General features: G+C 35.9%; 2 protein-coding genes across 2 annotated transcripts; one reads left to right on the top strand and one right to left on the bottom strand.

Moving 5' to 3' along the window:
- Positions 1–2,429: 2,429 nt before the first annotated feature.
- LOC108990639 (stem-specific protein TSJT1-like) lies at positions 2,430–3,977 on the top strand. Its single transcript, XM_018964656.2, has 4 exons — positions 2,430–2,807; positions 2,955–3,195; positions 3,329–3,449; positions 3,602–3,977. The coding sequence occupies exons 1-4, from the start codon at positions 2,596–2,598 to the stop codon at positions 3,817–3,819; spliced, it is 792 nt and encodes a 263-aa protein (XP_018820201.1). The 5' UTR covers positions 2,430–2,595; the 3' UTR covers positions 3,820–3,977.
- A 3,254-nt stretch (positions 3,978–7,231) lies between these two features.
- On the bottom strand, positions 7,232–14,891 carry LOC108990617 (trafficking protein particle complex subunit 13). Its single transcript, XM_018964620.2, has 12 exons — positions 14,435–14,891; positions 14,243–14,327; positions 13,986–14,116; positions 13,748–13,850; positions 13,076–13,090; positions 11,346–11,491; positions 10,932–11,127; positions 10,395–10,469; positions 10,031–10,147; positions 9,412–9,456; positions 8,240–8,338; positions 7,232–7,737 (listed from the first exon to the last, which is right to left on the bottom strand). The coding sequence occupies exons 1-12, from the start codon at positions 14,719–14,721 to the stop codon at positions 7,717–7,719; spliced, it is 1,320 nt and encodes a 439-aa protein (XP_018820165.1). The 5' UTR covers positions 14,722–14,891; the 3' UTR covers positions 7,232–7,716.
- Between the last annotated feature and the right edge of the window lie 479 nt (positions 14,892–15,370).

The raw sequence follows: 15,370 nt of genomic DNA, 5'->3' as shown, positions 1-15,370 counted from the left end.
AAAAATTTTAAAAAATTATAATAAGTAATTGAGATAAAAATAATTATAATACCCATGAGGTCAGGTCCCTACAAGTACACAACATGAATAATGAGGATCCAGAAGAAAGCCAAAAAAAAAGGGCACGGATAGCCGAAAAGAGCAAGAGCCGTATGGCCAAATAACCATTTATCAGAGTCCTGCGGGAAAAAGAACACATGCGCATGCGAAGGGCCAAATGACCCAAAACAAAATCTCTTCTTGAGCTGCGTCGCCAACTCGACATGCATTCATTCTTCCGAAGAAAAAAGGAATGGGAAAAAAAGAAAAAAAACAAAGAGATTGAAAAGACTGTAAATATTGATAAGTGTAGTGACAGTGGTGATAGATAAGCAACAAAGCGAGCTTATCTGTTCGCGTCGATGCCGCGTTTGATTAGGCTTGGAAAGGGCAACCGGCTTCAGGACAAACACCAGCCACTCACTATCAACCGCTGAAAACGAATAGAGTTTTGTCCGTACACGCAACTTAACCCATCAGACGTACGATTACCGTCACGGACTATTTACGGTGCTTTCGTTTGGATCCCAAACTAATCTCAACTCATCATTACAATTTTTTCAAATTCCAATACAAAATATAATAAATAATTCAACTTTTTCAAATTTTAAAATAATAATAATATTAAAAAATAATATTTTAACGATATTTTATCATCTCAACTCAACTCACTTCAACATCTAAACACAACCTAAAAAGAGCAGTGCTAGATGTAGAAGAACTGCTCAATTAATTGATCATTTTGAGAGAGAGAGAGAGAGAGCGAGCGAGTATTAGTGGGCCCGGACTGTAGCGTACTCTGCAACAAGTAATAGGAGTAATCTGTTTTGGGCCTTCTGGCTCACTGCATTGGCAATGGGCCCAGTGTTTTGGGAAAAAAAAGAAGAAGAGAGGAAATCTTATCTGTCGCACAGAAGTTTTCAGATTAATAAAGAGATGTCAATAAAATTGAATAATAATTTTTTTCTCTCAGCAACAAGCATGCTAGATGTGTTCCTTACGCCAGAGTGCGCACTTTAATTTTGGAGAAATTTTCATTTTCCCAAATGAGTGCAGACAGTGTCGGATGTATTATATAATGGGTGTGGAGTCGGGCCAGGGCTGAACGTCGATCGTCGGTCCTACCAAGTATTCCAACCGAATGTTTTGAAGATATATAAAGACATATCTTTTAAAGGCCTGGTTTGAGGGGCCTTAAATAGATATGTATATTCGCAAGAATTTCTTGATTTTCTGATGGGCCATTTTCCGGTGTATTCCATGCTCTTTCCAAGCCCATGTTTGGCATGCACGACGGGTATATGCTGATCCATGGGCTTGCCAAGCCCATGTTTGGCAGGGTATTGATGAGGCTTCTGTTTTCCTTGTTCGGCATTTTAAGCATGGTTTCTGGGCTCTTTACATAAAAAATGGTGCTCGGAATATTTTAATACCAAGCTGCAGGAACTTTCAAATGTTCAGCATTGTGTCAAAACACGAACACTAGGTATTGCAACAAGTCGTATCTTTATGAAAGGTCTCATATTTACCTAATTTCAAGCTGCAAAAATGAACGTGTCAAGAGGAAAAGTGAAAGTTAACCGTTCATCAATTAACAACGTTAAATATTCTCAAAATAATGTGTCTCTCAAATACTGTTTTAATTAAATATAGTATATAAAAAATAAGATAATCCGAATATCCTCGATTCTAAAGTAATCTAGAAAGTAGGAACATCATTAAAATCTTGATCCACTGGTGCACGCAATCATCTTGCTGACTCGGAACACTGTCACTCACTCTGACCGCAGACGCTTTTTAATGCTTGCTTGTGGATAAGATTCTGCGGTTTGACCATTTCTCACGTTTAATAAAGCATATCTGATGGTATTATTAACTGCAATGAATAATCTTCCTCTTATATGAAACTTCTCATTCAATGTCATCTTGACATGGCAATATTATGTTAGATTTATTAAAAAATAAAAAATAAAAATATAAGATATAGAAGAAATTTAGAATTTCATTCTCTCTCTTTTTTTATATATATATTTTAAATGTCCTTTTAATTTAATTTCTTTTTAATAAATCACGTTATACCTAATGATACAACTTTGAGCAATAAATTTCAAACAGTACAACAATCCAAGTCGATTAGATTTAGATAGTGAAATATTTTTAGATATTTTATAAATAATAATAATTAAATAAATAATAAATAATTCTACCTCTTAGGTCATAGCTTTATAATGTCAGAATATACTTGGAGATAATTTTGACAACAAAAAGCAGAATTTACAACTTTAACTAATCATTTCATTCCATCTGGGTATTCCGCGTGGTCCAATTTCAAGCCTCGATCTATGAGTTTGGATAAGTTTGACACGTTGTCCCTCTCTGTCTCTCACTCTATATAACATCCGGACAATATATGTTTTTCTGCATCAATATCTGTTATCTATCTCCTACTGTTAAACTCTCTCGATCGGCTTCTTGTATCTGATCGGTTTACTCTTTGAAGTTTCTTGGTTGTTAGGAAGATTTCTTTTTCTTTTCTTTTGGAAGAAGCAGGAAGAGATGTTGAGTATATTCAACAAAGGTTTGGTTAAGCCACCTCAGGAGCTGAATAGCCCGGCGCCATTGAATTCTTCTGTGAAGCCGGCCAAGCTTTCACCTGAGATTTTGAAGGATTTCGTTTCTCAATCTGGCAATGCCTTCTCAATCAGCTTTGAAAATGCGACGTCTTTTGCTTATGTTCCACCCGAGAAACCATATTCCATTCATCAGAGGTACGTCTCTGATCTCGACTCTCTCTGTTCAATCTATGCTTTCTTTATACCCATTTGTTTCTAGTTTCATTTGTCAGCCATCTCATCTTTTTATTTCCTGGGTTTATTTCTGATTTGCAGAATAATTAATAAATTGATATTTTGCAGATTGTTCTGTGCTATGGATGAAATATACTGCATTTTCTTGGGGAGCCTAAACAATCTGTGCAGCCTCATCAAGCAATACGGCCTATCAAAGGGCACAAACGAGGCCATGTTCGTGATGGAGGCCTATAGGACTCTCCGTGACCGAGGTCCATACCCAGCCGATCAGGTCCTCAAAGATCTTGATGGAAGCTTTGGATTTGTGATCTACGATAACAAGGCAAAAACAGTCTTTGCTGCACTGGTAAATCTTCCTCCAGCTCTAAAACGAACATCGAGTGTAAACATCTAAAATGTACAAGAGGGTGCATGTTTCTGTGGACGGCCTCATGATCATGAATTCATTTGCTTACGGCTTTTGTTGTTTGGTTGTGTAGGGTGCAAATGAAGAAATTAGGCTCTTCTGGGGCATTTCAGCTGATGGGTCTGTGGTGATTTCTGACAAGTTAGAGGTCATAAAAGCAAGCTGTGCTAAATCATTTGCACCATTCCCTACTGGTATGTAACATCATGTGCTTTTGTCCTAAAGAATCGTACGTTCCTGGTTAATAAATTATGTTATATAAATGATCGTGGCCGTCAATTCTTTCTTTGGGACTGGATTGCATTAAAGCAAAATCTAACCTCCGATTTGGCGGGGTGAAATGCAGGGTGCATGTTCCACAGCGAGCATGGGTTGATGAGCTTCGAGCACCCAAGAATGAAAATCAAAGCAATGCCTAGGATTGACAGTGAAGGGGTCATGTGTGGGGCCGACTTCAAGGTTGATGTTCAATCAAGGATTCACAGCATGCCACGTGTTGGAAGCGAAGCCAACTGGGCAATATGGGGCTCTCACAATCCTGACGAGATTTTTAGGACAGGATGATAATGTTGTGAAGAAATCAATCCACACTTCCACCTGTTTTTATGTTTATTTTCCTGGTTAATTCGCGTTTGTATGTACACTTGTCTATCTTGGCGAGTTGCAGTGACCTGCAATACTTTTCTTTTATTTATATGGATAAAAGAGTGTTTTGGATATGACTTGGGGCTACAGCCTACATCGTTGACAAAATAAACTGACCTTTCTCTCTCATCAACCTGTTGATCTGGTACTCAGATTAGAGAGAGAACAATAAATCTTAAAGCATCGATAATGGATTAATTATTATTGAATCGAAAATTTAGTTATAATGTTATCTTTTGCCCATAACATATATTTTTAGTTAGATTAATCTACATTAGATTAATTATTTTAAAATTTAAATAATAATAAAATATTATATTTTTTAATATTAATTTTTTTAAATATTTTGTAAACACATATTTAATCTCTACAAAATACTTATTACAGATCAAACAATATTTTCACCAACATTTAATTTAAAAATTGAGAAATCCATCAATTTCAATAACTACCAAACTAACAAAATAAAATTTGTTGCTATCCAGCAATAAAAATAGTTCATAAATAAGTTGTTATCCAACATTAAATTTTACAAATAAAACAAAATATCATTTTCACCAACTTCAGTAGTAGCAATTAATCAAAATATTAATTAAAGTTTTACAAATTCCTCGAAACTGAGGAACATCTAAAAGATGTAGCAATTAATCAAAATATTAATTAAAGTTTTACAAATTCCTCGAAACTGAGGAACATTTAAAAGATGCTCCGCGATATAAATTTCTGACACAAAATCAATGAAATGCCACTTGTTAGCCTCTCCAACAAAATGGTTGCTATACAAACTCCATCTTTAAGTGCAAAAGCTTTCACACATCATGATTTTAAGAATGAGGGACCTAATGGGTGTAACACAGTTATATTGTAAATTAGTAAAACATGCATTTGTGTAGTTCTACTTCATGACTTCATTATGGAACTAGATTGAATTTTGATAAAGAAATCTAATTTTTCTTTAAGAGTCACAAAGCACATCACGTTCAATTGAGGTTTGATGCATACTGAGAATCATAGGAGTAACTTCTCAAAATTAAAAGCAATATAACCTCTGTGTCTTTATATTTAAAAATATGTACATATATACATGCGTGTGGAGAGAGAGACAGAGGGAGAGAGATCAAAGGCAAAAATGAAAAAAAAAAAAAGAAACTACTCCCTTCACAATTCCCACGTAGTCCAAGATTATTTGCATAACTAATCATGTATACTGCCCATGTAGACAACCAAAGAAATAAAACAATCTTGTAAGAATCATGTGTAAACAGAAAAGCTAAAGAAATATTGATGCTTAAGAAAAGCTATAGACATAATTCATGATGGCCTATACATGTGAATGTACAAATAATTAGAGGAGTCATTACACGACCAAATGACTCACTACCATTCTCCATCTACTTTATATAGCTATTATTGAAAGCACTAGGCTCAATATAACCTCTTTGAATAGAAATGTCAATCCAAATTCAACTCCCATAGAATAAATTGATAGATAAATACAATGACATTGCATAGTATGGGGATGGAAACATGACAATATGTTAGCATGCAAGGAATTACAAAGTTATAGATTTGGTCATTGTCTGCCTCTCTTTGTCAATCTCAAAAGTTGTTTTTAACACAATGACAAGATACAATTTCAATTATAGAACGTAAATGAACCAGATGTGTATCAAATAGATCTATAATCTATATCATACAGACTAGTATTCTTGGAAAAACTTCAATGAGATTTTACAATGCTTACTAAGTTCAGTTTTGAAAACCAATGTCAACCTCTTGCCTAATTTCCTAAACCTTGCATATAAAGAACATATAATTGTGCCTAGTTTCGCAAAATGCCATTGTAATTCTTTACAATGAACCAAATGCATAGTACGAGGATAATCGCAAATCAAGAAACAAATGCATAGCAAATAATAGAGTTCCATATGGGGATAATCGCAATTCAATTTGTCAAGAAACTAAGAAAACTTAAACCCAAAAAACTAAGATAATTTAAGCAAATTACAAAGAAAAAATGAGAATGCTTCTTGATAACACACTACACATGACCACATAGAAATATCCAAATCACAAACCAAACTACCGAAATTACAAATCAGTTACACAAAAATACTCAAATCGCGATTTTCAAGTTCAGTTTGTGGAGGAAATATGCAACCTTTTGGATGACGATTCAACGGCAAGGCAACCTTGTGAAAGAGTGGTCATTGCAAACCCTAACACAGAAAAATCACTTGATGAAATGAGAGAAAATAGAAAGAGAAAAGGGAGAGGAAATCTAAGCAGAGAAGAGGGAGAGAGGAGCGAGGAAGAGAAATTACCTTTTGGGCTGGAAGATGACGGCTACGTGGACTCACGATGGAGAGAAGGTATCTTGCGGTTGAAGAAGAAGTAGGAACAATGGGTGCTTGCGGTTGAAGAAGACGAAAGACTCAAGACAGGGTGTTCGCATGTTTCGGGATGAAGAAAGGAAAAGGCCAAAGAAGAGAAGGGAGTTTCGGGAGAGAAAGAAAAGAGCGAAGTTTCGAGAGAAAGAAAGAGAAGGGCGAAGAAGAAAAGAAGAGAATGAGTTTTGAGAGAAAGAAAGAAGAAATTGAGGGTTTTGGGATGAAGGCAGAGAAAAATCAAGGGAAGACTGAGCGAGAGGCAACGAAATAATAAAATAAGAATTTGGTCTGTATACAATAGCTCGCCAAACTTGGCGAGTAGTTAAGAATTACTGTAGCATAAATGTCAAAACTTGAGATGTTTAACTAGGCTAATGTAGATGTTTTTTTTTTAAATATTTATTTTCAATTTGGACTTACATTGACAAATAGCTAGTTCATTGCCAATACTCTTAAAGGACAAAAAGGACAAAAATGGATAAGTATTCCCCAACTGCCAATGGCCCATCGACATCGTTCTGTTCTCCACGAGGATGACAAGTGTTCGAGATTCAAAAGTTGGAAATCATGATCTATTTTGAGGTTTTAAAGACAAAATTGTTATTTGCCACAAGGGATGTTAGATAGGAAAGCATAACTTTCCACAAATTGACTCAGAGTCGAGGAATGGATTGATTCTACGATCTATTTCCAATGACGAAGAGGACAATCGTTCTGCCATTTGCATACTAAGGCAAGGCAAGAAACCTGTTTCTAAAATCAGTGTGGTTTAATTATTCTTGTGTGTTGGCAATAACTCTAATCTAGTTAACCTCGTATCCAAAGATCGCATAAGAAATTTCTGTAAGATCAACACCCGAAACTGTCCCGCAAAATTAAAAAAAGAAAAGAAATAAACATAACAAAACTAAAAACAAGTCACAGTGAAGTTGATCAAAAGCTAAAAACAGCTAGTAACAGTTCCTTGTATAGTGAGAAAAGCTCATTTGCTAGTCTTTTAGCTTCATGAGTCGACATAACAAAGTACTTGTCAAAAAAAAAAAAAGAAAAAGTCGACATAACAAAGTCATTTGATTCTTCACAACTAGAGAGCGAGAGCAGATTTAACATGTAAAAGCGATCATACAGCTGTGTGTTTGATCTCAAAGTAATGGAGTCATAACACTTTGATAAACAGATTCTGTCATTGCTGTGAGAATGGAAAGATTTGTTTGAAAGCACTGCAGCAAATCGTCCTAGCCTCAGAAGGGTGGGTCTCAACAGTCATAAAGCGGGAGAATTTGGGTGTCTATCTTGTATTCATCTGCTCGATCTAATTAAAGTCCATTGATGATAAAACTTATGATATCATCTGTCACAGACAGACTGATCCCTCCAAAAGTATAAGAACAAAATCAACCCCAGCAGGCGAAAATTAGCCAATCTATTAGTCCAAATCCACGAAAATCTGCAACATTCGGGAGCACAGATCAGAGCAGTCATTCAACAAATCATGTTGGCGTTATAGACTTCAAATGGCAATACTGTTGAATGAACATTTAAAAACATCAACAAATCGTGGGTTCAACTGCATAAGCTTTTAATCTAGATAAACTTCCTAGAATTAATCAATTTTTGACCATCTAAGCCCAGCCTAGGACTCCAGCAATGGACCTAACAGTCCAACCAACCTAGAGCAGTAAAGCTTTTAATAACATCAGCAGTCATTTATAGCTTCTAGCTGTCTGAAAAGATTTTTTTTTTCATAAGTAAAAAGAAAATTTTATTAAGATGAATGAAATAGGTGAAGCCCAATGTACACGGAAAGAAAAACCTAAATACATTCTAGGAACCTGAAATTAAAAACAGAATCATGAACACTAGTTCCATTAAGCACCATGACTGAAAACCAAAGCAATTAGCAATCTGAAAGATACATGAATAAGTTAATAACTGAACGGTTAACTAACCTCCAAGTCTGGCAAAGGGTCATAAGATCTCTTCTCTCTTGTGTCAAACACTGTAATGCCTGTGATTCTCTGAACTCCTAGTTTAGTAGCAATGAGGTTCTGCATTAGCAAAGACAGCTTTATCGAATTAACCAAGAGAGAAAATAACCAATGGAGCAGAATTATATTCAGAATAATGCCTTAATTGTATATTGTCGGAACTATGACATTGATTAGAAGACTTTGATGGCCGCAATTTAAGTTGATTGACATTACTGGAGCTTTATCCACGGAGGAGGTACCTCCACTGTTGAATGGAGAAGAAAAAAGAGGAAACAGGCTGAATGGCAACACCCCTGCGACCGTTGAATGGTCAAAGGAGAAAACTGAGATGGGGAACAAGCAACAGTAATCGATTACATCCATTCCATTGGAGGACCATGTGGACTATACAACCCTTCCAACTACGGTGAGCTGACTTTTAGTATTGACAGGTCCAAAGGCCGAAGGTTAGATAAGAAATGAGATGCTGAATTAACATTTGTGAGCTAGAAAAACTCTCTCAGGAGCATTACACATACTATTATGTGGCATGCCAGGCTATTTATTTCCTAGTAAAGGAACAGCATTGTAAAAAATTTATGGTTGGCAATGGTCATTGTGGCAAACTGAAAATGCTTTCGCTCGATTACAGGAAGTGAGAGGAATGGGGCTAACAAAAGAAATGTCCATGCCATGTACGTTTATATGATATTTGATGCATTAATATTGTGAGGATTAAAATACAATTGAGCTGGGTCTGGATAATTTGTAACTACTGCAAAAACAAATCAAATCTCTACTCCCTCTATTACATGTACAAAATGGCTCCATATGCATAAATATATGTAAATATATAAACATACAAAGACAAATAAATATGCGTACATATACGTACAAATATATTGTGTTGTGCGTTTAAGCACAGAACATGGACCCAAACAAGATTGAACAAGTGATCCCACCCTTTTTGGGGAAGGAGTTGCCACATTTTTTTCTAGTATCATTTTCCACTAGATGGCTCCATATATAAAATCTTCACAACTACACAACTATTTACATGGCAATTAGATAAAAACTAAGACTGAAGGTGTATGGTAAAGCTGTATTTTGAAACTAACGTGGCCTACAAGGAGCAAATCAGTTTCCCTTACCAGGTGGAAGTCTGCGTAACTAAATGCTGCAACCTGGGGTAAAGCCTGTACACCAATATCAAACACAAATTAGGACCACAGACAATCAAAATTTCTATAAGCCTAAAAAGAGGGATTAAGAAACTGAGTTTTTTCTTTTTGATAAATTCAAATTAAGAAACTAACATACATAGAGTTTTTTTTCTTAGGTATACTAATGTGCATATAGAGTTATGTGACAATATTTGGATTTTCCTGATAAATCTGGACTTTCGCAAGATTTTAATCTTCGTCCTACTTCTAATCAAGTTAAATTGATGTAATTTATCTCAATTATGACGCAAACTACAAAAAGTGTCCAAGAGGCCTCTTACAACCTCAAGTCACCAGGTTCATCATTCCCAGTTAAATTGGGGAAAGTAATCTCTCAAGCAAAAGGACCAACCATGCATCTAACCATTAGAATACTAAGATGAGAGTTCCCCGCGGGAGAGAAAATCCAGAATGGTGAAAAAAATTTGAAAAATTAGGCAAATCTTCTGCCAATGTAAAATGTCTTTGAACATAATTCCAACAGTTTATTATCTATTAGATTGACTTATCAAAAAAATAAATAATTCCAACAGTTTATATGCATTACCGTAGTTTGGAGACCGTTAATCCTAACGACCTTCTCCTCGTGCAAGCCATTTTGCGACAACAAAACTTCAAAGGGTCCCAATTCTCTCTCTGTCTGGTTTGTGAGTTTCAAATGTAGCTGCAGAGGTAGCAATCAATCGCTCAGCTTCCTAATGGTTTAAGTCATTTAACTCAGTAGAAAATATCTTCAGGACAAACAATCAAAGAATAATGAAAAGGACAAACTATATGATGGACAAAATCACTTCTAGCAGACACTAGATTGAGTGAATAATTTCTGACAGCCTAATTAAAATTCTACAGTTAAACTGCACATGCCTAGTGTGGACAGAGAGACAGAAAAGAGCATCAAATGATTTAGTTACCGTAAAGGGTCTTTCCAAGTTGATAACAGATGGAACCTCTGCAACATGCAACTCAATATCACTGCGTGTGATGGGCTGCAAATGAAATGAGTCTCTACAGAATTAGTGAAACAACCATTTTACTTGCTTACATATAGTTATACAAGTGCGTGCGCGCACACACATGAACATATATTGATAAGCATGAGTTCAACTTTACTATTCCTAATGTAAGCAAGTCATAGATACATGGTTACATGCCCACTGAGGAAAAGAAGAAAAGGGCGAAAAAAAAAGAGAGCCAAGCACTACTATGTCAAAAAGAATATAAAACACTGCCATGCTCCAACCCTAAACTCCTATCACAGACTTCTAATGGAAAAAATATATCTCTGCAAAAAGTTAAAAAAAAAAGAAAAAAAAAAAAGAGTTAGAAGTAAGAATAGATACAAAATAAAATCAACAAATAGTACAAAATTCCTCTTGACCGGTGATAGGTTGTTATGTAATATCTTCAAATAAATTAAAGTTTCCTTCTCTTGAAGAATGAACACTTACAGTGCCCAGAATTTGCTGTGTCTGCAGGCGACCAGGTTCACCCAGATTTGTACGCCACGTAATCTGAAGCTTACCAAGAATATTACTACCCTCAACTTTCATTTCTGCAGAACCACGCGATGACAATTTCAACTGATAAAGATAGTTGTGAATTCCTCCTCCAGATCTGATAAGGACAGGTTGCTTAAATGTGTGTCTGCCAATTCAAACTAGTAAATGATCAATAATTAAGAAATACAGGGTGATAATATCAGTTTAGATACTTGGGAAAAAATACAATCTAGGGACACAGACCAAAAAATAGCATAAAGGAAAAATATTTGTTGGGTGAATAAGCAGGGCACATCAGCAGTCGAAAATCTCTCTCTGAAATATAAAGAAATCTCTCCCTGAAACAATAAATATGCCACACACCTAGTCTGAGAATTGCTGTCTGAATGGTGCCCATCCGCTTTTAATATTGTTGCAGTCCAATGTGGAGCAGGCTCAAAGTCAACTTGGTCCATAAGAAGGTTTGATTTTGTATGATTTTCAATGCAAGCTTCCAGAAATGTAGTTTCCTGAGGTAAAAGATGCAGCTATAATAGAGGCTAAAATTACCAGACAAACACCCAGATCAATTTCACAAACTTGATCATTTATGACAAGGCACAAAGAATGTCACCTAGTGCTGGAGGGTAATTTCATAACTAATTGAAAGTAGAATCTCAGTATCAACAGAACAGTCCCAGACAAGAGATCTGGCATGGCTGAGTCAACTGACATTTAACTATGTGGTCTGTGCAACTTAAGCACTACAATTGGTCTAATCAGCTTTTGGAGATCTAAGGTGCCTAGTAAGGTTGCATTTATCTGCTGGTTGGCATCCCTTGGAAAAATTTTGACCATGGATAATTTGAGAAAGCGTGGATTATTTGTTGTGGATTAGTGCTTATGTGAAAGAAAGATGGTGAATCTGTTGACCATTTATTTCTTCATTGTGAGGTGGCTAAGACTTTTTGGAACCAGATTTTTGGTAGGAGAGGTATTGCTTGGGTGATGCCTAAGCAGGTGATGGATCTCTTAGCTTGTTGGAAAGGTTTTAAGGGGATTCGTCGTATTGTTTCCATATGGAGTACGATCCCTTTATGTTTGATGTGGTGTTTATAGTTGGAAAGAAATGGGTGGTGCTTTGAAGATAGAGAACGCTTGATGGGAGAACTTAGAGAGTTTTTCTTTAGTACTTTGTGTATTTGGGCAAAGGCTCTTCTATTGAATGGAGATAATCTCCATGATTTGCTTTTAGCCTATTCTAGTTCCTAGCTTGTATCTAGGTGTTTTCTCTTGTATACTTCCTATGTACTTGGACTATGCCTATTTACTTCTCAATAAAATTTTCTTATTACTTTTTTTTACGAGAATTTTCTTATTACTTATAGAAAAAGAAGACAATTTGTCTACTGAGCTCATTTTGAATGTGGCTTTCATGTGTGTGTGTGTGTGTGTTTGTGCATGTAAGTGCTGCAAGATAGCTATATCCATGAAATCCAGATCCAAAATTTGGGCAGTTGTCAAAGTGCCATTTTTTATAATTTTATTGATGAAAAAAATAAGCATGACCCATGTACACAGGACGTATACAAGGGAGATGCCTAATTAGGATTTGCAACAGGTTGTCTAACAGGGTTGCTCACTGGATTAACATTCAAAGAGCCAGATGCAGTAATCACAAAGTTCCAACCATCACTTTTTTTTTTTTTTTTTATAAGTAAGAAAGAAAGTTCCAACCATCACTTGAATTATTTATTTAGATTTACACTAAAAAAAGGCACCATATAATTTGTTGGAGCATCAAACAAAAAGGAAAGAAATTTAAAGAACAAAATAAAGGAAGAAAAGGTAATGATAAAATAAAAGTGTAACAAGATCATGATGGCCGCCAATAACTTGTAGGAGCTGATGACACTTACTCCAATCACTTCATTCCCAAGTCAACCCAACATATTACTCCTATCGAAACAGTGAATAGATCAAACCAACCCTTCTTCAGTTTAAATTATCTTGTGTGTGTATATATATAGAAGTTCAGTTTTGAAAAATCTAATAAGACGGGAAGGAAGATTTACTAAACTTACATTTAACAAGTATTGTCAATCTCAACATACCTTAACAACACGAACCTGCAAAAGAGAATTTCATAGATATTATGTTTAGAAAAACAACATAATGTACTTAAAAAAAAAAACAATATAATGCAACTTGGTCAAATACAAAATAACATACCAGGAAGCAACGAGTGCCCCTGGTATTAACTACGTGAAACCATTACTTGTCCCAAAATTTTAAGCTAATGGGAAGATGACAGATGTAGATTTAATTATTTATATATATCCTTAGCACTCTCTCTCATGTGTAGGCCAGATGGGACCTCAATAAATAGGCCCAACACGTGAAATATTTAATTAAATAGGTGAAGTATAAAGTCTGTTTGAATTCATGACCTCAGCTCTAAAACGATGTGAAATCTGTCTCAAAAGTTTAAACTAATGAGAAGAGGTAATTTAATTATTTATATCATATCCTTAACAATTGTGTACCATTATCACGTTAAAAATGATTTGCCCCTGGTATTAACTATGTGCCATCATCACGTTAAAATGATTTTATTTTCAACACATCATTACGGCGTTCTGATTTCTTCACTAGGGATGGGGAGGTTTAGTGGATGGGGGCTCCCAATGCAGCGTTTTTGGCCACCAATAGACACAAAGAAACAGAAAAAAGAAGAAGGTAGAAACAAAGAAAATGATTGGATGTTACATGGAATTGGATCATACCTTTGTCCTAACTGAAAGTGGATTGGCAACGATAAACTTGAAAAACTGCGGAAGATATTTCCGCTCTCCGTCACCGTCATTGTACAATGCAGTGCAGACCAACCTAAAGATTGTGAATCAAAATTGATGAGTAAAGGGTCAATTAACGGTGGTGGTAAAATGAGGCAGCATTCCAATTTCCAAATGCACACCCTCACTTATATTAAAACCCAATGGTGAGGTACGAGTCACGACTTACGTGTGAGCTCCAAGTTCCTTGACATCGTGTTCCACGATGAAATCATAACGCCCTCCAGCACGAATGGATTCAACGGGTGATTTTGATGTATCCAGAAGCAAGATCCTCTGTCTCTCTGTTTGAATTTCTGCCTGTTAATGGATGACATTGCGTAATTATTGAATAAAGTACAACTTCTATAGCAAAACGGAGAGAAGTGAACACCGAGAGTCTAAACATATCCTGCAAGCTTTATATTTAATGGAATGGCTACAAACCTTGATTACAACGTCCTTAACTTCAAAATTGGAGCTGTTGTTGATGCTAATATAGCTACAGAAAGTCTCTCCCAAATAAATCGCCCTGTGAAAAGAACAAAAAAAAAAACCAACAATCTTAAGACAAAGGAAAACACAATTGTACTGAAGTAACCAAATAAATGAGAGAGGGAAGAGGGCGGCGGGAGAGACCCAAAGGCCTGGGGAAGGACGAGGAGGCCGGAGAGGCCCATGGGGTCGGAGGGGTCGTGGAGGAGGAATCTGGAGCGATAGCTGAGATCTGAGGAGTCGGTGGGCTTGGAGACGTGGCTGTCGAAAAGGCGAGGGAGCTCGGAGGCGGCGATCGGGTCGTCGAAGATGTCCTCGCCAACGATGAGATCGGCGGGGTCCAGGCGGAGGGGAGGGTCCACGTGGAAGGAGGGTCTGCATAGCCTCATCACCCTGAAGGCCAGGGAGTGTGAACCCTGAGTGCTGCTCATCCTCTCTCTCTCTCTCTCTCTATCTGAAAGATTGAAATGCGAGATCGCTGTACAATATGCTCAGAAAAGAATGAATGAATTCATCTAGGTTTCAGCAAAAGTTTCCAACTTCCGTTTGGATTTTCCTTTCGTTTTCTTTCCTTCTCTTTCTTAAAAAGTATCTTGTAGTAACTAGGAAAACATTCGAAGAACAACTTTTATTTTTATTTTTTAAAATCAAGGCTGGTTTTGCAGATCCATTTCTGATAAATAAACTCCGAATAAACCACCCCATGATCCATCCATTAAAATTATATTTGAAATCCATTCTTTGACCACTAAACTGAATCCAGACGGGTAATTATCATTCACATTCGTTTTGTTTACAAGAAATATTTATAGAGAAATGATAATTATTTCAAGACACAATTGAAAAGATCGATCACTCATACAATATATTTTACAGCATATTTCATAATACATGTTGTAAAATAATAATATTTTTATAAAATAATATTAATTTTATAAGTTATTTTATAAAAATATCCATCATTTTAAAACATTGTTGTGTAAAGTATTACGAAAAGTTATGTGTGTTTATCATTAGGGCTATAAATGAACCAATATGTTCGATAGTCCGCTCTGTACTCGCTCGATTAAACTTGAATTG

Source organism: Juglans regia, chromosome 3 (assembly GCF_001411555.2).
Source record: "Juglans regia cultivar Chandler chromosome 3, Walnut 2.0, whole genome shotgun sequence".
Lineage (NCBI taxonomy): Eukaryota > Viridiplantae > Streptophyta > Magnoliopsida > Fagales > Juglandaceae > Juglans > Juglans regia.
The sequence above is the reverse complement of the archived record's forward strand: the minus strand, read 5'-3'. Positions and strand labels throughout refer to the sequence as shown.